The following is a 24441-nucleotide window of genomic DNA, read 5'->3' on the forward strand; positions in this document are numbered from 1 at the left end:
CTTTCAATTTCACTTTCACGGTGAAGTACCCTTAACTGTTTTAATGGTTGCTTTCTTTGCTTAAGATCAGATTGAAATTGCGTTTAGAGAGTTTAAAAATATTTTTAATACTCAAAAAATTTATTTGAAAAAAAAAGTACTCATTTGATAAAAAAAATATTAAAAGCATTTTAAGGGTTCGAAAAACTTAAAAATAGCCAAAACACATTTTTGACAAAATCTTAAAAATGAAGTTTTTGCCCAAAAGCTCTTTTTGACTTAAAAGTTCTATTTTTCAAACGCAATCTCAAATAAGCTCTAACGCAATAAAAAATTTTAAGAGCCTATTTGAGATTGTACTTCAGAAATAGAGTTTTTAAGTCAAAAAAGGGTTTTTGGCAAAAGTTTCATTTTTAAGTTTGCTAAAAGTGTGTTTTTACTATTTTTAGGTTTTTTAGACCCTTAAAAGAGCTTTTAATTTTTTTTTACTAAACGAGTATTTTTTTTTTCTTAAAATAGATTTTGAGTATTAAACGCATTTTTAGGCCCCTCAAACGCAATTCCAAACATACCTTAAATCCTTGAAAATATTTCTGTTTTTTTTTTTTTTTTTTTTTCAAATAACAGTTACTAAATGGATTTTTCATATGCCCCTTAGTTTGACTTTTCTATTTTCATACATTCCCATTTCATTGGCCATGTCCATTTTCATACACCTACCTCGGCATCATTCATTGGCTTTCCATTTTTCATGCCTAGTACAGTAGTACGCATTACAAAGCTAAAAACTTAGGAAAGCCAATGAATGATGCCGAGGTAGGTGTAAGAAAAATGAATGATTTTCCTATTTTAATACATGCCCATTTCATTTGATTTTTTCTCGAAAAACTTTACTTAACCTTCTTGAATTATCATTATTTTTTGTAATCTTTACCATTTAAAGTTAAAAAACTATCAATTTAGTTTATCGAACTTTATAAAATTTGCAATCTCACCCCTCCCACTAGGGTTTGGGGTTAAGTTAGATAGTCAAAAGATAAATTGACCATTATACCCAGATAAACTTTATAAAATTACAAAATTATCCTTAAAATACAATTAATTTTTTATTTAAAAAAAAAAGTAAAAAGAAAAAGAAAATATGGGGGTATTTTGAGAATTTCCTATCACTCCATTAGGATTTAACAAAAATAAAAAAAATAAAAATAAAAATTCCAACTAAGGGGTGAGGTTGTAAATTTTGCAAAGCTTAATACACTAAATCGAAAGTTTTTGAACTTTAAGAAGTTGAGAGAAATTGCAAAAGCGATTAAATTTAAAGGAGGGTTAAGTAAATTTTTTCCTATTTCTTTTTAAACACTTCTCAATATTTTTTAGAAAGACTTTTTAAGTTTATGAAACGAATATACTTTACATATAGCATTTTTAAAAAAAAAAATTGGCCCCTTCCAAAACACTTCTTAATTTCACATGTTTTAAATCCCTCTTTAGAATTTCTTACCAAAAAAAAAAAAATACTTTTCAAAATTTTACCGAACACAAAACAAAAACAAAAACACTTGAAACCACACAATTGATCACAAATCATAAGAATCAAGCATATTTCTTTGTTCCCTTCATGTTTTCCCCTTTGGAATGATTCCAATTCGTTAAAAAAAAAAAGTAGTGATTCTCTAATACTATTTTACGCAAAGCATATATATATATATATATATATATATATATATATATATATATATATATATATATATATATTGCATAGAGGGATTAGAATCAGTCTGTGATTCTTTCCTCCTCTTTCAGTTAAACTACAAAAATAATTGAATTAGGTTGCTTTTGTAATATTTGTTAAGTTTCATGTTAAAAACAAAACATCATGAAATTAATTTTACTTGACATTTTCTTTTAATTTGTTTTTTCTTTTTTAATTGAGCTAACTCACCTAAATATTCTTTGACTTTAGATCAGATGAATTTTTAATCTAACGGCTGGAGGGCTCACTCTACCTTATGTGTTATACTTATCTGCCTACAAGTTTACAAATACCGTTGACTTGACTTGTTCATGTATTTTGATGGCATAATATTTTATATCAAATGGCGTAATGTTTTTTAAGTGTTTTTTTTTTTTTTTCAAATGATTGACATGAAAAGTCACTTAAAATACACTATGTTAGCTAATGTAAAATAATTATGAAAAATATCATTATTTATTTTAATTGGGTTATAACTCGATCTCTTCTCAACAAAATTGGCAAATTTTTCCTTTAAATTTGATTAGAGAAAGTGCTTTCAACTCACTCTATAAAATTGTCACACGTCTCTTAAACATGTGAGAAACACATTTTTTTAAATAGAATTTTCTCTAACTCTTTTAATGCTATTAAAAACCCGTGATCTTCACACATGTGATTAAAAATATATATATATTTGTCACATAGTAAGAAATTCATGGCAATTTTATAAATATATGTTCAACTCTTTGTTCAAAATGAATAGTACTAACAAAATACACTAATATATATATATACAGTTACCACCCCTACTAAATTTCAAAGAAAAACAATATACTAATAAGTAATGATATTTTTCGTACTTATTTTACATTGGCTTATATGAATGTTTTTTTTTTTAATTAATGTAACGACCGAGGAAAAAGCGTTAGTTATATTTATGTTATCACCCCAAAAATACTAATCAATTTGAAGTTTTCCTATAATTACTTATAAAACTCAATTTCACATAGTAAATAAACAATGTGAGATTTAGTACCATGAACATCTCATATAAACCATTTACTCTTTATGTGGATTACTCATCTTCTTAATATGAAACTGATATATTACACTTAAAATACGTCATGTCAAGTTGTCAACCTATATAAATAAGTGTGATAAATAAATGTACAAAACAACATTACTTATAAGTAATGATATTCTTTACATTTACCCACAAAAAATGTCACTCTTCACATTAAATTCACACCAACTCATAGTCTGTTTCATGTGGATGATATTTTTTTAAAAAATAATTAATATAAAAAAATCACTTAAAATACAGCACATTAACCAATACGATGGGAATAGAATCTTTGCTCGTCTAAGATTTTTACTTAACTTATTAAGTCAACTACATTGTCATGAGGAGGAGCTTATAATTTGTAATACGTCATTAAGCAATAGCTTTAGACTTTAGTAAAGATTTGGGTAATGGTCTCCTTAATTTTTTTTAATCATGTAATTGTACTATTTCTCCCGCCAAACAAGACAAAATTTCGAGTGGATTACTTTACCCAATATCAGAGTGGATCTGAAAGTGAAAAATCTTTTTTTTTTTTTTTTTAATCAAATCTGAAGTGAAAGATACCTCTTTGTACCCTATTATTATTGCTCACCATTCTATTTTTAGTATTAAAAAAATGTAACTTCTACCTCTCCAGAAAGGAAAAAGTAAGAAAATATCCAAGTAAAATTAATGAGAGTTTTTATGGGACTATTTGTTCCAAATGTTTTAGATAATTTAGTTTAGAGAAACGCTACGGCTCTTTTTGGTGTTTTTTTAGTATTTTTTTTAATTTTATATGGATATTACTTTTTAATAATAATAACAATAATAATATGAGAAACGAGTGGAGTAAGTTTTTTTCTAATTTGAAAAAAAATATATATTTACGTTAAATTAGGAAAACACCAAGAAAAACCATGGTATTCTTCTTTAATTTATTTGAGAAGGTGAATCTCATAAAATTATCTTATATTATTATTTAAATTACTAACAATTTAAATAACAAATTACACCCCTCAAGAAAAAATAAATAAATAAATTACATAAAATTTCAATAAAAAAAATACCCGCATAAATTATCTACTAACTCATTTGTAGCTAATTTATGAACAAACAAACAAACATACATGTATTTTTTGCCATACATGTAATTTTATTTTATTTTATTTTTTTTTGATATGTTCACACAAAAGAGTAAAAATAATTTAAATTAATGACTTTTATTTCATTAAACGATTAAATTAATTCTTAGAGATTACATGTAACTTTATTATACCGATTTGTACGTTAAAAAAAAAAAAACTGCAATCCATCAAATCATTCTGGATATATTTTTAATTCAAAAAATTCAGAATCTATTATTTTAATATTTATGATGATATTAAGTACAATAAATTCAGGAAACTATTATATTTTTTAGATATATTATAGTTCGTTATAAATTAAAGTAAACTTGCAAAAAAACAAACTAAAATTTTAAAATTACATAAAAAAAAAATAATAATAAACAAAATTGACTCCATTCCGAACATTACAGGCTTACAGTGGGACTTGGATCTGACACTCCGAAATCTCTCCCCCATGAATCCTGTTCTCAGACGCCTAAAAATCTACACCTCCCCCTCTTTATCGCTATCTCCCTGATAATCCCACAATTTCCTTTTTATGGGCTTTCTCACTCACTGGCTCTGTCCAATCCCTCCATGGCTGTCATCTTCTCCACTGATTCTCTACTCTCTGCAAGAATGAAACAGTCACCTCCATACCCTTTCTTCAGAAACACCCACTTCTGAACAACTCTGAAGAATGATAGTTCTTAGGGGTAGAAGTCTGATCTGGGTGTTTATGTGAAGCCAGCTCTGGCTCTCGGAGTGTGAAATTTTTTACTGTTCTAGTCTTTGTAAGACTAAGTTCCATTACTCTATGGGAAGAGAAGTCAGATAATGATAGCTCTGTGACTTTTTCGTTTTTGGTTTTGAAGTGGGATTGGGAAAGTTGGGTTTTTGAAGAATTAATTTCTTTTATTGTTGTTTGGGAAAAATGATATCTTCGGGGATAAATTTGGTGATGACGGTGATTGGGTTCGGGGTGAGCACCATGTTCATCGTGTTCGTATGCACGCGACTCGTTTGCGCTCGGATTCACTTGAATGCTACCAGGCGCTCCTTACCAGTCGCTTATAGATCTGATCTCAGTATCGTAAGCCATTTCTTTTTTACTGTCTTTGTGTTATGTTTATTTGATTTGGTGTATTCAAAAGAATTAGTCTGTTTTTACTTGCACAAGCTAGGAGTTTATTTTGGCATATTCCATAGTCTGGAATACGAGAGGATTCCAATTCCCATTAAATTTTTTAATTTTTAGGAAAAAAAAAAAAAGATTGTTTATACAGTGGTTTTGATAATTTGTTCCTGTAATTTGAAAAACCATTGATGTGGGTTTCACAGGAACTACCAGGGCTTTTGGTTATAGTTTTCTTGGAACGTTTATTGGTTTTGCTGTCTATCTTATGTAATTTGATTACCGTGTTTGGTTGTACAAGCTAGGAGTTTTATGTTGGCATATTCCCTTGTTGGTGGAATTGGAATTCCAAATCCCATTAATGCAAAAAGAGAATGATTATCTATACAAGGGCTTTGGTAATTTGCTTCTGTATTCTGGAAAACCATTGATGTGGGTTTCACAGGAACTACCAGGGTTTTTGGTTCTAGTTTTCGTTCAACTTTTATTTGTGTTTGCTGTCAATCTTATGTAATTTGGTATCTTGCCATTTTGACAGTTCTTGCATTTATAGGTCTCATACTAGTTTGTGTTTTACTCGACAGTCTTAACCGACCATTTTAGTTGAGCTACGCCATATGTTTTGAATTATTGGGTTGTCTGTAATATAATTTATGATTGGTTTCCTTTCTAGCAGTTCAACTATCTTATATAGATTACTCTGCCTTGGCCATGCACTTGCCATCATTCACTTTTTTATCGTACAGCTGGAGCGAGGTTTGCATGGTCTTGAACCTGTGGTTGTAGCAAAATTTCCTACAAGGAAGTTTAGCGATGAATATTTCTCGGCTTCAGAAAATACTCAGTATGTTATTTCTCTTGTTGTTGAATTCCTCAATGTACTGGCTTTTATGTGTTTCTTTCAAATCCTATTATATATAGGTGAATGTTCTTCACTCTAGATGTTTGTTATGTATCTAGCATTTTCAAGTTCTGATATTTTTGCTATTTTTCCTACTCTAAAAGCATGTACCATGTGAAGTGTGGGCGAAATATACAATATAGTACCTGTATTATTCTTTCATCATTTTCGGCTTCATCTAGCATTAGGGTGAGCCATGTGGAGTTTGAATGAGTTACTGTTGGGATAATAGTCTGAATCAAATTTTTGGCAATTGTTTTCTTATATCAATACATTTTGTAGTTATTTGGTGTACATAGAAAAATTCTCTTGGACAAGTTTTTGTCGTTAGGTGGCTTCAAAAGTGCATTCTCCATCAAATAGATAATTTAAGGAGATGGAAAGAGACATAAAGGACAGAGCAATCAATAACAATATAATTCAGACAATGAAGGTAAATTGAAGAAAATGATGAGCAGTTGTAATGTAAAAATGTAATGTAACAATAAATGGCTGCTTAAAAATTGATCTTTGGGACTAAAGTTGCATATAGTCATCCATATCTTATATTAATTATGTCAATACTCCTTCCAGCGAAAAATTTGAGCAGACCAATGCACGTACCTAGATTTAACTGCATAAAGCAAGCATCAACTTTCTCATTGATTGACCTACCTTTGATGCTCTCTCTCTCTCTCTCTCTGACACACACATCTATTGATTTTGTGAGTTGATATTTTTGAAAGAATTTGGTTGGATTAAAAGATAATCTAGTTTTAGGAGGACGGCTAACTCATATTTAAGAATTATTCTTGACATCTCCTAGAATATTCTTTGTCAATTTGTAACTTAATGTCTTTAACCTTGATGATTCAAATTAGGGAAAATATACTTACCTCAAACTCATACCTGTTTTGCAAAGACAACATCAAACTACCTTTTGTGAATTTGATCCCCTCAAAGTACCATTTTGTTGCAAAAGAGCCCCTTCGTTAGCTTTTGGGTGGGCAACTCCTCTTCCCAATATGAGACCCGGGTGTTACTATCCGACCACCCTCAAAACAAGAGGTGACCACTCCATAGGCTTTTTGGAGTGGTTGAACCATCTTTCAACCTTAATTTGGCCATCCCTAAAAGCCTTCAAGGGGTGATCGCCCACCCCATCAAACTTTAAGGGGTTGTTGCTCACCTCAAAAGCCTTAAGGGGATGGTTGACTACCCTGTCAGCCTTGAGGGGGTGTTTGGTCACTTCAAATGGTAATCGACCACCCCTTTGCCCTCTCTCTCTCTCTCTCTCTCTCTCTCTATTTCAAATCAAATATACGCATGTGTATGTCACATACGGCATTTTCCGTTCATATTAATGCAAACATCTAAAGGAAGAGCCAAATCACAATGAAATGGTAGCTTAAAGGGGTCTAGTATCAAATTGGTAGTTTAGAGCAATTTGTGTATTTCAAGTCCAAAATACGCACGTGTAGGTCATGTGCACTATTTTCCATCCTTTTTAACGCCAATATGGGATAGGCTCTTTTGCGAAGGCCATCCCTTTGAGAAGTCATCCACTTATGTATGTAGCAGTGTTGTAAACGCATGTTGATTAATCCATTGACCCTATGCAATAGGCAAAGCTGAGTAAAAGAAACTATCTCTTGGTCATACCACAAAGTATGATGAACTCACTTACAAACCTTTTTATAATGCTTTAAGTCTGGCCATGCAGAATAATCTTGGCATTAATCCATGACGTCATTTCAGTTTGGTTTTGCAATACATTTTTTTTTTTTTTTTAATGTGGTGGTACCATTAGAGGTTTGTATGTTATATCATTCAATGTTTAAGGGTTTTCTTTCCTTCATGCTTTCTTCTTGTTTTCCTCATAATTGCTTGCCATATATGTTTTGATGAATCAAAGACTGCAGTTTTTATCTCTTCTTGGTACAACGTGATGCCTTGCCCTTTAAATTACAGCTTAAATGAAGAAAAAGGTTGACAATCTGGTTAGTTCTGGGGAAGAATGAGAAATATATATATATTTTAATAATGTATATGACTTCATCTGCTAAGCACTCTTTAGCATCTTCTCTTTTATTCTTTGTTTCTGTTTGATTCTTTTCTGTTTCAGTTTATTAAAATTTAGTTTTTTTTGGTTTATTAAAAAACAGAAATTAGTTGAAGGTTAAATGTTTGGTAGCTTATGCGAAGACATCTGTGCTGTGATATTCTCATAAGCTGGTTACTTGTAGGAGTGCTTTAGATTTGGGATTTTATTTTCCTTCAACATAGTCATTTGCATTTCCTGCTCATATACCGTACTAATGAAATTTTACATATGTGGCAGATGCACTGTTTGCCTTGCAGAATTCCGCGGTGAAGATACATTGCGTATCCTCCCCTACTGTGGGCACTTCTTCCATGTTACCTGCATAGACATATGGCTGCAGCAACATTCAACATGTCCTGTTTGTCGAATATCATTGCGTGAGTTGTCCGAGAGAAAACGGTTGATGCAGCCCTTGTTCAGTTCAGCTGTTCGATCCAATTACAGGGCGGAGTCCTTCAACTCCCATTCTTTTCACTGTCCACTGAGAACCCATGGTAGCCGTGGGATGGACCCAATTCAAGAGGATCGTTGTATGCCTGAGGGTAATAGAGCTGAAGCTGGGGAAAACATCTCCCCATTAAGTGAGGGTGATCAGATCACAAAAGACTCAGTAACCAAGCATGTAGAAAGCCCCTCAAATCCCTAAATTCATCAATTTCTTGGAATCTAAGCTGCTGCATTAATCAGGAATTAGGATTAGTTGGAGATTCAAATGGGTATGTCTGAAGATTTGGAATTGAATCCATTGGAAGTGTAACCTAGGAAGTTTATTGTTTTCTACTTTTCTCTTGTGGGTTAATGTATATATTGCAAAAAAGTGATTTGTTTTTACCTTTCTCACTTCTCCCTTTGACAGTGTGTAGCATTGGCAGTTTTGTAAGTTTCAGTTGTATAACTAGAATTATTTGAAGAGCTTTGCAAACCCCCTTCCCTTGTAGAAGCATATGTAGCTTCTTTTCATTTGTCAGAATTTAATAGGTTATGTGATTGTCAATATTTTTGTTTGTTTGTTTTTTTTTTATTTATGTTCTCAAAATAAATACGTTAATAAACATCTCAAAACACATAACAACTTTTAATAAATATGTATTTTGTATTTTGTCTTTGTCTTTAGCAAAACTACAAAATAAAAACTAGTTCTTAGAGTTGCGTTTTGGGATATTTTTGTCTTGTAGTAAAGATTTGGAATATGGTAAATTGGTAATGTTACTCACGGGGCTTGGGCTTACTTTCCTCAACAAATCAGATTCTCTTTTTCCATCATTCTATTTCTCTCCTTTTGTATAAAAGAAAAGAGACGAGTAACCTTATCATTTTTAAGTCAAAGCCAAAAAAATAATATTTTTCAACAAACATATATATTGGTATTTTGTGCGACAAAAAATAATAGTTAACGAAAAATATTTTTTAATTTTTAAAAAATGGTTTATATTTTTAAAATGGTTAAATATCTTTTTACTCTTGTAATTTAACAATTTTATTTTTTGTCTCCTAAATTTTAGTTTCTATCACATGAGGTACTTCGAGTTTACATAAAGACGGAAATGGTAGCTTCGTCAAACTTCCGTCCAAAAATTGATGGAAATTCACGCCAACGCCCATAAAATCTTGACACGTGTCCACAGACAAAATTAAAAAAAAAAAAAAAAAAAAAATTGGAAAGGGGCGGCCGGAAGCCACGGGTGGTTGGCCACCCCCATTTTATACAAAGAAAGAATGCTTAGAGAAACAAAGCTGGCGCTGTGGAACGGTTTGCGGAGAGAGAAAAATGAGTTCAGGCAAAAGTAGAGAAGTCGCCATGAATTGGGGTTTTGCAGAGATTGATCGATCAAACCCCAACCCTAATTTCTCATTTGGGTATGTGACAGAAGAGAAGGATTTGAAGGCTTTTTTTGTGGTCGTGACAGTGAAGCAGTGGAAGGGAAATAGAGTGTGGATTGAGGAAGAAGACAGGAGGGGAGTGAGGGAAATGCAGAAAATAAAAAGAAACCGTTCATCACTCACTCCCCTCCTGTCTTCTTTTCTGCAACTTGGGGGTGGTTTCCCGAGCCACCCCAAAAAGGGCCAGCCACCACATGGGGGTGGCCGGCCCCCCCTTTCTAAATTTTTTTTATATATTTTTTTTTAATTTAATTTAATTTTTTTAATGTTTTTAATATATATATATATATATACACATGTCATATATATACACATGTCAAGATTTTAGGGACGTTAACGTGAAGTTCCGTCAACTTTTGAGCGAAAGTTTGACAGAGGTACTATTTCCGTATTTATATAAACCTGAGGTATCTTCTGTGATAAAAACTAAGCCGTAGGAGCAAAAATTAAAGTTATTAAATCACAATGGGCAAAAAAGTATTTGACCTTTTTAAAAAACCGTAAACCAATTTTCGAGTTTGAGCGTCACATTGTCAAATTGACAGACCTCGAAACCCTACCAGGACCCAACCGGAACACTGCCGGCACACCTTTGGGACCCGATTAGGACCAAGCTACATCACCACTAAGACCTGGTCGAGACATTTTCGTAATTTAAAATTTACTATGATTGAATGAATATATATATATATATATATAATTGAGATTTTTCCGTATGCGCCAAGCACTAGAAAATGCTTTTCAAGAAATTATTTTTCAAGAAAAAAAATTTCTGTTAAAAATATTTTACGTTGAAACAAAATAAACATAAATATAATAGAGTATTTACCTATTGAAACCGTTCTTATCATAACTCATGTTTACCTTAAAAGCTCTTAAGCATAAAGTTATTATTGCAAATATATATATATATATATAATTGAGATTTTTCCGTATGCGCCAAGCACTAAAAAATGTTTTTCAAGAAAAAAAATTTTTGTTAAAAATATTTTACGTTGAAACAAAAGGAACATAAATATAATAGAGTATTTACCTATTGAAACCGTTCTTATCATAACTCATGTTTACCTTAAAAGCTCTTAAGCATAAAGTTATTATTGCTATATATATAATTGAGATTTTTCCGTATGCGCCAAGCACTAAAAAATGCTTTCAAGAAATCATTTTTCAAGAAAAAAAATTTATGTTCAAAATATTTTACGTTGAAATAAAAGGAACATAAATATAATAGAGTATTTACCTATTGAAACCGTTCTTATCATAATTCATGTTTACCTTAAAAGCTCTTAAGCATAAAGTTATTATTGCAAATTAAACCAACAAGATATCAAGGTCTTAAGCATAAACTTTCCATGCAATAACCATTATCTAAACTAGCATATTAATTCTAGATGCTCAAATCTCTAACTACAAAAATATAGTTAAACAGTATCTAAATAATGATATACTATGCTAACAACAGTATTAGAATCGAGATTATACTAAAAGATTACCTCTCATGGAAAACAAAGCTACAAGAGAGCACATTCTCTTTCCAAACTCACTTTCTCTCTTACACTAGGGCTTTCTCAACCAAAAGATGACGAAAATGGAGGCTAAGGGTGTAAAGGGGGTATTTATAATAGCTCACACACATACATAAAAGTTGTGGTGCCAAAATAAATAGCTCTCACGGACTTCGAATGTTCGAAATCTAACCCTGAACATTTGGTCCTGATCATTCTCTATCCCATTTCGAACGTTCGGCCCAAGCAGGAAATTCTGAAAAGTCCAAAATTTTACTTCCATCCACTTGGAAACAGCCCTAACACAATTTTTTTTTGGGTGTAAATTCTTACTAATTATAAATTGTTTATTTGTGGTTAAGATTTATTATTTAAGTAGTTGGAGAAATTAAATCAAATCTTAAACAATCTAATATTGAGTTTGTTGTTACACAGTTTTTCGAGATGGTGACGTGGCACGCCTAGAGGTGGTGCTGACAACTTTAGGCTACACACAGAAAAGAACAAACAGGATTAGAGCCCCCGGTGGTGTTCCGGCAGGGGAGCTTCGATGCCTAAGTCAGAATGTGAGAAAAGAATATCTAAGCAACCAAAGTTTTCGGAGTTAGGATTGTGCTTAACCTCGATGAAAATCGGCACTTGTATTTATAGGCATGGAGTAGAATTTGTTTTCCGCACGTATCGGGACTCCTATCCTTAAATTCCTGTTTTGCAGTTATTTGATAAGGATAGGAATCCTGGAACAAAGTGATAAGGTTTTTGTTTGGGTTAGGTAACCTTTTGAATTTGAATAACAGCTTATCCCGCTTATGTAGGGATTGTTTGTAAGTGGATAATCATCTACGTTGTAGAGTTTTTTGAATGTGAGATAATGATCACTTGGACTAGTTTGAATACTTGCGTATCCTTAGTTGTAAAATAACAGTTTTACCCTTGGCTCGACTTATTTGCTTTCGGAGTTACGTCTCGGATTTGGCATCTATTACCTCCCGAGGAGTAGTCTCGGACTCGTGTCCGGGACCTCCTCGAGATACGAAGCCTCCTCGGGGAAAGCTTGTCCGAGGCCTTGTCGGATATTTCGTTTAGCTTAGGACGGGTTTGGGACCCGTTGGGCTTTAGGAGCGGATCCATGGCCCAACAGAGTTTATATGTTTATCTTATAGTACATATTTACAATTATTAAACACACATAAACTCACACAAATACATATATATCTATATTCATCCTCATAATTAAAATAATTAAAATTATATTTATTATATTACGAAGAAAAATATTTTTATCTTTTCAAAATACTTAACATGTTCTGATTACAAAGTTTAAAATAATAATAATACTATAAAAATAATGAAAATGAAGATATATCAGCTTATACGAGCCTATATAAATCGAAGCGAACTTATACAAGTTTAATTAGTTTAATTAATAAGCCTAAATTTTTGTTCGTTTAGAAACCAAACCGAGCTCGAACAAAAATTTACGTTGCAAAATTGTCTTTACATTTTCTTCTTTTATTCAAAATATACGTGAAATGTGCGAAACAATTACTTAAAGTGATTATCATCAAACGTTGGGCCAATACTTTTTTGGGCCGCTGAGAAAAATATATAATGACTTTCGGGCCCATCGGGATGACATGGCAAATTTCAAAATTTGTTATTTCCATTACGTTATCAGAACATCATCAAAATTGAACCTTAAACCATTGCCCATTTGCCACCTCATCCAGTGCCCACATGGCCACATGTGGGCCATGTCCCCAAGTTCGTTTAATTTTTACCATAATCCTGAATATAGTTGTAAAAATAAATTCTATATTTCATACTTTCTTCTTTTTTTTTTCTCATTTACTGATTTGACACCGTCAATTAATCCTTAATTTTATTTTATTTTTTCAAATAAAGAATAACACATAGACCGATTGAAAGTAATATTAATAAAATAAGATAAAAATGTAGCGTATAGCATTATGTTATAATTAAACTAATTATGACTTACAATAATTTGCTACATTAGGTCCGTTCCCTTTTTTCAAATCTATCTCCTCGTACATTTATTGATTTTCAAATTTGTCAAGAGACTAGGACAATTAGATGTTGACATGGATACAAATTCTTAACAGTTTAATTGTTTGGATTGCAAATAAATTTGGCGGCTCTATGAAATTCATTAGGCTAAACAAGTTTCGAACAGCCTCCTCAATTATTAGCGTAAAAGGACGCTATAAGAATTTTCTTATAATTACAATGCATTACTTCTGCCCTAATCAGAATTGTTCCAAGCCACATTAAATTATCTAGTACTTGTATTGAATGGTTTCTGTCAACTGTAGACTTTGTCCTACTACAAATACAGTCAGGATTTAGGAATTTGATATCTTATAGTGGAAAAGTATTTGTCTTCTCAAAAAGTGAAAAGACAAAAATATTTCTCTAATATAATTAACTCAATGCTCTCCAATTCAAATAAACCGAAAAGAATCCTGTTCCAGGATTTAGGAGCATGAATCTCTTGAGATGTTTTTCCAATGAATAAGAAACCATGTAGTAGGAATCAGTTGAAGGTTGTCATCTAATTAATATTTGGGAAATATTATGTGTTCTTTTTGTGTTCTTCTGGTGTTTTCTTAATTGTGATGTGGCTTTTAAAATTACTAATAGATTAAAAGTCAATAATGTATTAAATTTAACGGTGATTTTAAAAGTCACATTACAATTGAGAGGACACCAAAAAAATATTAAAAGAACACTTAGCATTTTCCTTAATATTTTGATGAGGACCATGTAAATCTAATTAATATTTGTTAGACCAATACCTAATAACTCACTAATTAGTTTTTTTGGTAAAAATCATGTCATGAGTTACTATTTACAATTCTGGAGGCAAGAAAAGTCTTGCACCTTGAAAACTGTGTGTGTGAGGGAGACTAGCCACTCATAAAAAAGAATATTTAAAAAATTATAAAAATTATATTAAAAAAAAAAATGGAAGAAGAAGACTAGTCATATCTACTTGTTAAGATTTTTTTTTTTTTTTTTTTCGGTTGAGGAGAGGGGGAATTAAGGACCAAAATCCAGAAGTTTTTAATTAAAGTTGGACCACAAATTCCAGTTAGCTAGCTATTAATTAAGCACCTTTCTTCACCTATCCAACCAATTGGCAACCGCCCCTCTTTATTATTTATTGGTGTCAACACCTCAAGTTTTGGAAGGGACTTGTAACTCTAATAAGTCATTGTTTTGATTGTTAGCAATTCGAGCAGCCGACTCTAAGAAAATATTTATAAGGTTTACCTGTTATAACAAGTAAATAGATTGCCCGAGGCCTCCTAATTTGAAACATAGAACACATGCAACAGACACACGAACACACCCGTACTTTGTTTATATTTATTGAGTAATGCTATGTGCCATCTTTTTATCCTCTTAAAGTTGATGTGACTTTCAAAATCACCATTGGATCAAAATTCAAATATGATTCATCTCAAATTTAATTGTGACTTTAAAAGCCACATCAGCTTTAAGAGAATTTTAAGAAGATAAAAATATGGTACTTAGCATTACTCATATTTATTTATTAATTAAAACATTGGTAATTATAGGGCTCAGCAGTCATTAAATTGCATATCATTTTTTAAAAAAATATATCTTTGTGTCAAGGAATAATAATAATAAAATGCATTTCCCTCATTTAGGTTTATACTAACTAATTACAAAGACAATACCATACCCGCGTAATTTTTTCTGTTTTTTTTTTTTTTAAACCACTACACAATATAATGCATTAATAAAATGTTTGAAATTCTCCGAACAATACCTAAATGGTTACATAGGTGTTTTTTTAATAATCACAACCACATACAATATCACCAAAATTAAATAAAGCAATAAAAAATAGTGGGCCACTTAAACTACCACCTATTTTTTATTTGCGCCTCCAAACTATTAAGTGTGACACTTAAATACGTTAAACTACAATATTTTGACAAAAAATTCATACGTCAACATCAGACATTAAAATGGACGGAAATTTTTTTCTCAAAATACCCACCCCTCTTTTGACCCTTGAAATACTAGAAGTCTAGAATTGCCACTTTATAATTATTAAATTATTAAAAATTAAAAAAATAAAAAATAAAAAGCTGAAGAAAACGAGTAATGCTATAAGGAAGACTAGATTTCTCTTAAAGTCCTCTCAAGTATAACGTGTTTTTTAAAATCACAAATTCAAAGGTATTTTAAAAGCTATGTCAGATTTGAGAAGACTTTACGAGAACTCTAATCTTCCTTATAACATTACTTGTTAGCCAACGCTTCAACTGCAAACTTGGACAGATTGATGATGAGCTGTCCAAAAGATGGCCATCTTGCTTCCTCTTTTACACTTTTCAACATGGGAGTTGGTTTTGCCTTATTTGAATCATCCTTAAATTAACTGTCTAGAAGTTGCTACTGCAACAATAATGCAATGGATCCGGATCCTCTAGAATTTTTAGGGGAATTATAGTTTTTGAAATTTCAAATATAGGTCATTCATTTTCATCCAAGAATCATTATCCTACCACATGTCCTTACTAATAAAATTTTAATAATATTAATGATATTAACAATCATTATTATTTTATTATTTTATTAATAATGGAACACATGGCAGGATAATAGCTCTTAAATAAAAATGAATGACTTAGATATGAAATTCAAAAACTAAAATTCTCCTAAAAAAGTCATGGTTTGAGCTTCCAAGTTTCCAAGAGTCAAGATTCTCGAGACAACAGACAACAGACAACAGAAGTGGCAGTGAAGACCACAAGGTGGCTGTTAATCTACTTGCCCACAAAAGGGAGAATCATAAACTATATTTCAAATAATGCTAAGAAACTTACATACATTCAAATGAGCTTAAAAAACTTTTAATTTTAGTATTAGTTGTATTTAATTTTTATTTTTAAGGAGAAAACAAATGAGATATTTTAGGAAGAAAAACACGGGACGACTTTTCTGTCTATTTTAATGTGATGTTAAAAGAGGGGCTTTTTTGTCAAAAAAAAAAAATATGGAAGTTTGACATATTAAAGTGTCACACTTGGTAGTTTGGGTAGTAATTTAGTGGGTTAAAGTATAATTTTTCTCAAAAAAATTAAACAAAAATTTTGGTGACAAAGTAGAATGCTTTGACAAACTCTTCAAATAAAACAATTCCAGAAGCAACCAAACCACAGGAAACTTACTCAATATACAAGATTAAAATTACAATTAGTTATATATGCTTACAAAACCTTTAAAGTAAACCTGAATTATACCCAACATAAAATCTATTTGTCTTCTAACATAGTAGCTCCACAATTCGAAACTCTGGTGGTTTATAAGAAATTTTTTTTCATGTGATTTAACAAAGTCTAGAGAGGTTAGAGAACGAAGCCATAAGAATCTAAGGTTCTCTCCAAAAAAAAGTACTTTCCTTTTCTCTTTTTCCTAAGCAAAACGTGGAAAAGGTTACCTGGAATCAAAACCAAAGCGAGGAAAAAACCTAAAACATAAATACAGTGCAAAAATTACAAATAAATAATAAAAAATAGGAGAAATTTCACAAGATTTCGATCAACTTTTCCTTGTTTTGATCCTGCCTCAAAATTTAAAAATTCTCAATTAAATAAATCAAACTTTCAATTTGTTTAATTACATAATTTCATTAATATTTTTTGTTAAGTTTTATCAAAATTTTCAAAATACCCTATTTTTATATAAATAAAAAAATAAAATAAAAAATTACAAAGATGCAAAAATATTGCAAAGATTTTTTTTATATAAAAATAAATAAAAGTATGAATCTTTATAATTTTTTTATATAATAAAAAATATGGATATTTCATAAATTTTATAAGATTTAACAAAAAATTTTAATATAATAAAGTAATTAAAATAAATTAAAAGTTTCGTACCCTTAAAACTTTAAAAAGGAATTTTTAAAACGCGTAAAAATTTAAAATTATCTTGCAAAAATTTTCCTACAAAATAACTAAATCTTATATAAACTAAACCAAAAGGGGCACGAAAAAAACACAAACCTCAAAAATGACCTTTAACCCTTTTCAAACCCGTTAGCCTATTTAATGCCCTGTTTGATCGAAAATACTGAATTGACAAATGACAACTTTGAAAATACCACGTCCTTTTGAGATCTAATTAATAGAACCGTGTTACATCTAACTACCAACGGTCACTTCATCTAGATTCATAAATGTTCAATTTCAATTTCAATTTCAATTTCATGGATACAAGACATTTACCAAGAATTGCTGCCCAAGGGCCATCGAATGTACAACATGTTACATGTTATAATAGCACATTTCAAACCGACATCTTGTGCTGCTAATATGACATGTGGATATGCCCACTTTTGATGCATTTAGGCAGCGAACAACTTGTGCTGCTAATAATTAATATACCCCATTAATATGCAAAATTTTGCTGGGTTAAGGAAGGAAGGAGTTTGCATGGGATACTACGCCTACCGGATATAAAGTTTTTCCTAATCAAGTTTGGAAAAAAAAAAAAAAATTTAATTTGCCTCTAAAAAAGTTATGTCTTTTGAGTATGTGAGAAATATATATATAGGTTGATAGGATGAATGGTTTGTTAGGTCTACTGGGCCCTTTAGTATTGCTTGACTGTATTTAATTAATCCCAAATTTTTGTTCAAAAAGTTGATTCCTAAATAATGTGTTACTATCCTATGAGTTGGTGACATACTTCTCAAAATAATAATCTTATGAGATAGCGACACATCATTTGGAAACTAACTTTTAAGAAGAAAATTTTGGATGTGTAACACTTCTCTTAATTAATTAGTGATGTACTAAATGCCAACGAGATTGAAACCGAAGAAGGAAATAGGAGACTAATTGACCCATTGTGATTTGGAAGATAATATGCATAATAAATTTATGGGTTAAATACTAAATTACCCCATAGGATTTCACTTCTTTCTTTTTTTCTCCATAGGGTTTATTTTGTATTGCAGGAGGTCCTTGTAATTTTGATAAAAGACCAAATTCGTTCTTTCGTCCATTGACTGTTAGTTGACCTAACGAAACTCCATGTGGACCAATTAGAAGCTGACATTCGGCATAAGTTCCCACATTATCAGTGATGATGTGACACCTAATTAAAATTAAAAACTTAAAAATATATATTTTTTCATTAAAAAAAAAAAATGGGGAGCCACCCCTAGTACCCACTAGGGGTGGTTTTGGCCACCTCATTAGGCAATTTTTTTTTTTAAAAAAAAAAAAATATTTTTTTAATTTCTTAATTTTAATTTAAAAAAAAAATTTAAAAAAAATTAATTAGGTGCCATGTCATCAATGATGACGTGGCCACTTATACCAAATGTCAATTTTTAATTGGTCCATGTGGAGTTCCGTTAGGTCAACTAACAGTCAATGAACGGAATGACTAATTTGCTATTTTACCAAAACCATAAGGACCTCCTTTGATACAAAATAAACCCTAGGAAAAAAAAAAAAAAAAAAGGTGAAACCCTAGGGGTGTATTTAGTATTTAACCCTAAATTTATTTAATTCTCCTTATTTTCCATCTAAAAGTATTGGGGTTATCCCACATCAGTTGTGGAAAGGGTTGGTGGTCAGTTTATAAGTATGAGGGAAAGCTTCACTTTTTGAGCTTTCTTTTGGGGTTGAGAGATGCCCATGACCACCTAACGCTAGTATCAGAGCCCAGGTTTACCAACAAGTCTAGGCCCAACAGTTTACAAGAGAAACGGGTTATTGCTGCTTGAACTAGCTTTTGGAGTTGAGAGAGACTCAAGACCACCCAACACTAGTATCAAAGCCTAAGTTTACCAACAAATCTCAGCCCAACAATCAACGGGAGAAACAAGTTGTCGCTGCTCCAAACTAAAGCCCGATGTATGATAGAGAGATTGTTAAGGTTATCCCATATTGGTTGTGGAAGGGGCTAATGGTCACTTTATAAGTGTGAGAAAAATCATCACCTCTTAAGTTACCTTTTGGGGTTGAGAGAGGCCCAAGACCATGCAACACGTAAACCTGGGCTTTGATACCAGTGTTGGGTGGTCTTGGGCTTATCTCAACCTCAAAAATTAGCTCAAGAGGTGAGACTTTTCCTCACACTTATAATTTGACCACTAACCCCTTTCACAACCGATGTGGGATAACTTCAACAATCTCCCCCTCATACACATCAGGCCTTAGGTCGGAGTAGCGATAACCCGTTTCTTCTATGGACTGTTGGGCCTAGATTTGTTAGTAAACCGAGACTCTGATACTAGTGTTGGGTGGTTTTGGGCCTCTCTCAACCCCAAAAGCTAGCCCACCAGCGCCTTTCCACTTATAAAGTGACCATCAGCTCATTCCACATTCGATGTGGGATAACCCCAACAATTTCTCCCTCACACATCGGGCCTTGGATTAGAGCAACGACAACTCGTTTCTCCTGTAGATTGTTAGACCGAGACTTGTTGGTAAATATGAGCTCTGATACCAGTGTTTGGTGGTATTTGGCATCTCTTAACCCCAAAAGCTAACTTAAGAGGTGAGACTTTCCTTCACACTTATAAACTAACGATTAGCCCCTTCCATAACCGATGTGGGATAACCCCAATAAAAAGATTTACATCTCTAGTTTTCCTTTGTGCCTAAGTACTCTCATAATTATTATATTCCACTTCCTTATTTTATTTCTGTTTTGAGGAGATTTTATCCTTTAGTAGTTTTTGCGTATCATTATAAATTAGTGGATTGGAGGAAAACTTTACTTATTTTTTCACTAGAAACAATCTTATCAATTGATTTTTTAAGAGGAAATCTCCATTGAAAAATCTTCAGGATTTATGTCAAATCCGATTGATTTACTACTTTCCCAACCATTTTAATATACTTGAACTTCTCTTCAAAAGGTATGTAGATTAGTTATGAAAAAAGTTAAAGTTAAAAGTTAAGTTATAAATTTAGTCATTCAACTAAATATTATGTTTCTTTTATTTATTTTAGATATTACTAAATAAGTATTTGTTAAACTAGAAAAACTAACCATTGAGCCGACAACCAAATTAATTGGTTGAAACCATCGTACCGAAATCAACTCTCATATGGATCGATGGTTGGAATAGCTTTGATGACTATGCTCAAAAGTCTTCAAATATAATAGGCTTATAAATTAATAAAGTTCTAGATATATAGTTTTATGATTTCAATGTTTGACTATGTTGTAATTGTTGGTTTGCAACATTAATTAATGTCTGAGGAAGACGAAAATGATTGAATTCTAGTTCCATGATGATTATTATTATTATTAATTCTTTTTTTATAAGCAAGAGAGAAATGGGAAGACTTCTTTTTGTTGTAGAACCAAAGATTAGAAGAGGGGAGAATGCTTCTAAAATAGGAATGGAAATTGATGGAAGCAATCCCCATGAGGAGGTCATGTACTACAAGTTAGATTCTATTAAATAGCATTATTTATTTTAAAAAAGATGGGACTCTTTTTCCTTTCATTCTATTTATTTTTTTGCTAAAGAAAATGAACGTAAAAGTGATGGAGGAATCTTCAAGCTTCACAGCACAACAAAAAAAGATATGGTGCCTAAGGTTGATCGACTAATGCTATTTAGTAAATTGAGATCTGATAGCCATACAATTGAAACGTCGTGCAAATAAAAATTAATAATTGCTTTTTATAAGCAAGAGAGAAAATGGTAAGACTTCTTTTTGTTGTGAAACCAAAGATCAGAAGAGTGGGAGAATAAATGAGAATGCTTCTAAAATAGGAATGGAAGTTCATGGAAGGCTTGGAAGCAATCCCTTTGAGGAATTCATTTAGTACACGTTAGATGATTATTAAATGTCTGTTTGGGTTTGTGATTTTAAAAAGTGCAATTTAGAAATAACGGTTTGAAAATGTACAATTTGAAAATATCTTTTTAAATATGCAGTTAAGAGTTTGGAAAATTGCAACTTAACCTTTAAAATCGCAGTTTAACCTTTAAATTATGCATTTTTTTTTTCTTTTTTTCTTTTTTCTTTTTTCTTTTTTTTTTTTTTTTTTAAAAAAAAACTCCTTACTTGCAATTTGGTTTTAAATTATAACTTCTGTCTATAAAATCGCAACGCCAAATGCATTTTAAGTGAGTCTATTGAATAACATTATTTATTTAAAAAAGATGGGACTCTTTTTTTCTTTCATTCTATTTATTTTTAGCTAAAGAGAATGGACAAAAAATGATAAAGAATGCTTCAAGCTCCCCGGCACAACAAAGAAAGATTCGACGTTTAGGGTTTATGGACTAATACTATTTAGTATACTATTATATAATCGCCATACAGTTGAGATGTCGTGATTATTTATTTATAACGAGTACTGATCTAAAAGTTGAATTTTACTAACAGATCACCAAATTGTATAACAATTATATAACGGTATATTAAATAGGATTGTTTTTTAAATCTCTATGCCTTGCCTTGTCATTGAAGAAATTGACATACACCACTAATGCATTAACCTCTCTTAACCATTTATGGTAGAAATCAGTTTGACACAGGAAAGTAAGCAATTGATTGAAGCCCATCTTCAACGGGAAAGAATTATTTTGCCTGCGCACTTCCAAAGAGATAAAACTCATCTAATTTTGTTTACCTTCTATGTATTTACTTTTCCAAATGATGTAAATATTCAATTGTTCATAGTGAGGCCGTTGTCTTTTTCTCGAGCCTGAATTTGTTAAATTCTCTTGACTTACAATTTATGGACGCTGAGGTGATGAGTCAGGACTGATGTGACTGATTTATAGGCCAGTAAGGTGACATTATTGGTTTACTAAGTCAATGCCAGGAGCTTTTTTTTTTTTTTTTTAATGTTTAAAATTGCTAACAAATTAGGCAAATCTTGACCCAATACGTTATATTTTAAGAGCACTAACAGCAGCTTTTTAATTATTTTTTCTCAAATTAGAAAATAAAATTATTTTTTAATTTCTTATAAAAAAAAAACACTTCATAGTAGATTTTTTTGCTTTTCTTATATGAATTAAATACTATTTATTTTTATAGGGGTAATTTTAATAGTAACATCATTCTTAGTAAGATACAAATAGGCCACCTAGAATTACTCCTATAAGGAGAGTAATTTTAGGTGGCCTACTTTTGTCTTACTAAGAATGATGTGACTATTAAAATCATCATTTGATCAAAATTCAATAATGATCAATCAAAAGCCCAATAATGATTTTAATTGCCACATCATTCTTAATATGGCACAAATAGGCCACCTAGAGTTAATTTTATAGGGAGAGTAATTTTAGGTGGCCTACTTGTGTCCTATTAAGGATGATGTGGCTATTAAAATCATCATTTGATCAAAATTCAATAATGATCAATCAAAAGCTCAATGATGATTTTAATAGTCACATCATTCTTAGTATGACACAAATAGGCTACCTAGAATTACTCCAATAGGGAGTCTGCTGCTAGTACTCTTACAAGTATTATCTAAATTACTAACAATTTTGACAGTAAATTATTTATAATATTTATTCAAGAGGGAAAAAGCTCAGTTTTCCAAAAAAAATCAACATAAAAATATTCTCACTTTTTATATCACTTTAATTCCTTTTTACTATTGTTCAAATAAAAAATTCACTACAAAACAATTTTTCTTTTTTCAAATTTCAATACTACTTTTTCACTTTTCTATACATATCATTATTATTATTTTTTTAATTTAAAATAAATGAACAGTACCGTACTGTCGTATTGTTTAACAAACAAGGCAATACCCTGCGTGCACCTTGCTCTCATGTAAAAGTGGATCAATTTCGTGATAAAATTCATGCTTTGATACAAAATTTTAGATAGAATTCATTTTTGAAAACAGGTCTGCTAAAAAATGGTGTCCAAGAACTTATACATTGTTAAAATTAAACTTAATCCAGGTGAGACATAAGCAAAATGAGATAAATTTTAAATAAAATCCACTCTTAAAAATCGGTTTGCAAGAAAAAATTATTCAAAAATTTATATACCTATGTTTAAAATTAAAGTTTACCCATGAATCATAACATCTCACGTGTGAAAAAAGATACTGAATTATTGAGTAAATAATTATCTTTTAAGGCCACACTCATCCAAATAAATTATTTCACATCGGAAAAAGGGTAGTCTACTATAGCTAGAAGTACTTAAAAAAATAAATTTACTCTTTAATTCATTTCTACTTGCTTTGACCTTGAGCCACACTGATTTCTTTTTCTTTTCCACTGCTGTCCTCAGCTCTGAATTTACTAACAATCTAATTTTTATTTTCATATTTATTAATTAGTTGCATGCAACTGTCAGTGCCATTCTCCACTTAACAACCACTCCTGCCCACTGTTTCTCTTTGCCTAATACAGTGGCAAAGAGAAAAAAAAATTATATTTAGTTAGTGAATTTCTTTAAAAAAATTATATTCATTTTTAACTATTTATATAGATTTAATATTTTTTTTATCTACTTTCACAATTATTTTTTTATAAAAAAAATCAGATTTATTCTTTTTATTGATATAAATTATGCATTGTTGAACTATTTGCTCAACACTCAGCAAATATTTAGTTACATTTTAGTTAAATAATCATTTTATTGAGCCGAATGTGAAGTCCTTTGAAAATTTTTTACTACAAAGCTAGTCAAAATAGCTTTCGTTAAGTCCAACAACGCGAGTGCTTTCAACTCAACAAATTTTTAGTCATTTAATTGAATTGAACGTAAAACTTATATGAGAAATTTTTGCTATAAAATAAGTCAAAATAATTTTTGTTGACCCAAATGTGAGTGCTCTCGCTTAACAAATATTTAGCTAATTTTACTAAAAATCTCTTCATTTACAAATTGCACCCACCATGAACAGCTTTTATTGAACCCAACTGAAATTTCATGCTCCTCTCATTTTAATACCATAATCCAAGCTTACATCTTTACTTCATTTCCTCCTCCCCCACTTTTTCTCTCTGCCTTCTTTCTCTCAATGGCTTCTCTATCTTTCTCTTTCGCT

General features: G+C 31.0%; 1 protein-coding gene across 2 annotated transcripts; it reads left to right on the forward strand.

Annotated features, from left to right (window-relative positions):
- Nucleotides 1–4302: 4302 nt before the first annotated feature.
- On the forward strand, nucleotides 4303–8991 carry LOC132167732 (RING-H2 finger protein ATL38-like). Of its 2 annotated transcripts, none has more exons than XM_059578756.1 (3): nucleotides 4303–4961; nucleotides 5750–5847; nucleotides 8225–8991. In XM_059578756.1, the coding sequence occupies exons 1-3, from the start codon at nucleotides 4803–4805 to the stop codon at nucleotides 8631–8633; spliced, it is 666 nt and encodes a 221-aa protein (XP_059434739.1). In that variant the 5' UTR covers nucleotides 4303–4802; the 3' UTR covers nucleotides 8634–8991. The 2 variants fall into 2 exon arrangements, with proteins under 2 accessions (XP_059434739.1, XP_059434740.1); XM_059578757.1 differs by having other exon boundaries at nucleotides 4824–4961; nucleotides 5680–5847.
- Nucleotides 8992–24441: the final 15450 nt, after the last annotated feature.

This window comes from Corylus avellana, chromosome ca1 (genome assembly GCF_901000735.1).
Source record: "Corylus avellana chromosome ca1, CavTom2PMs-1.0".
Classification (NCBI taxonomy): Eukaryota; Viridiplantae; Streptophyta; class Magnoliopsida; order Fagales; family Betulaceae; genus Corylus; species Corylus avellana.

What these genes read in the sequence shown, in the direction of transcription:
- LOC132167732 (XM_059578756.1), top strand. Translation starts at nt 4,803, where the DNA reads ATGATATCTTCGGGGATAAATTTGGTGATGACGGTGATTGGGTTCGGG. An exon ending in ATAGATCTGATCTCAGTATC is followed by an intron (nt 4,962 to 5,749) that starts GTAAGCCATTTC and finishes TTTATCGTACAG; the next exon opens with CTGGAGCGAGGTTTGCATGG. An exon ending in TCGGCTTCAGAAAATACTCA is followed by an intron (nt 5,848 to 8,224) that starts GTATGTTATTTC and finishes CATATGTGGCAG; the next exon opens with ATGCACTGTTTGCCTTGCAG.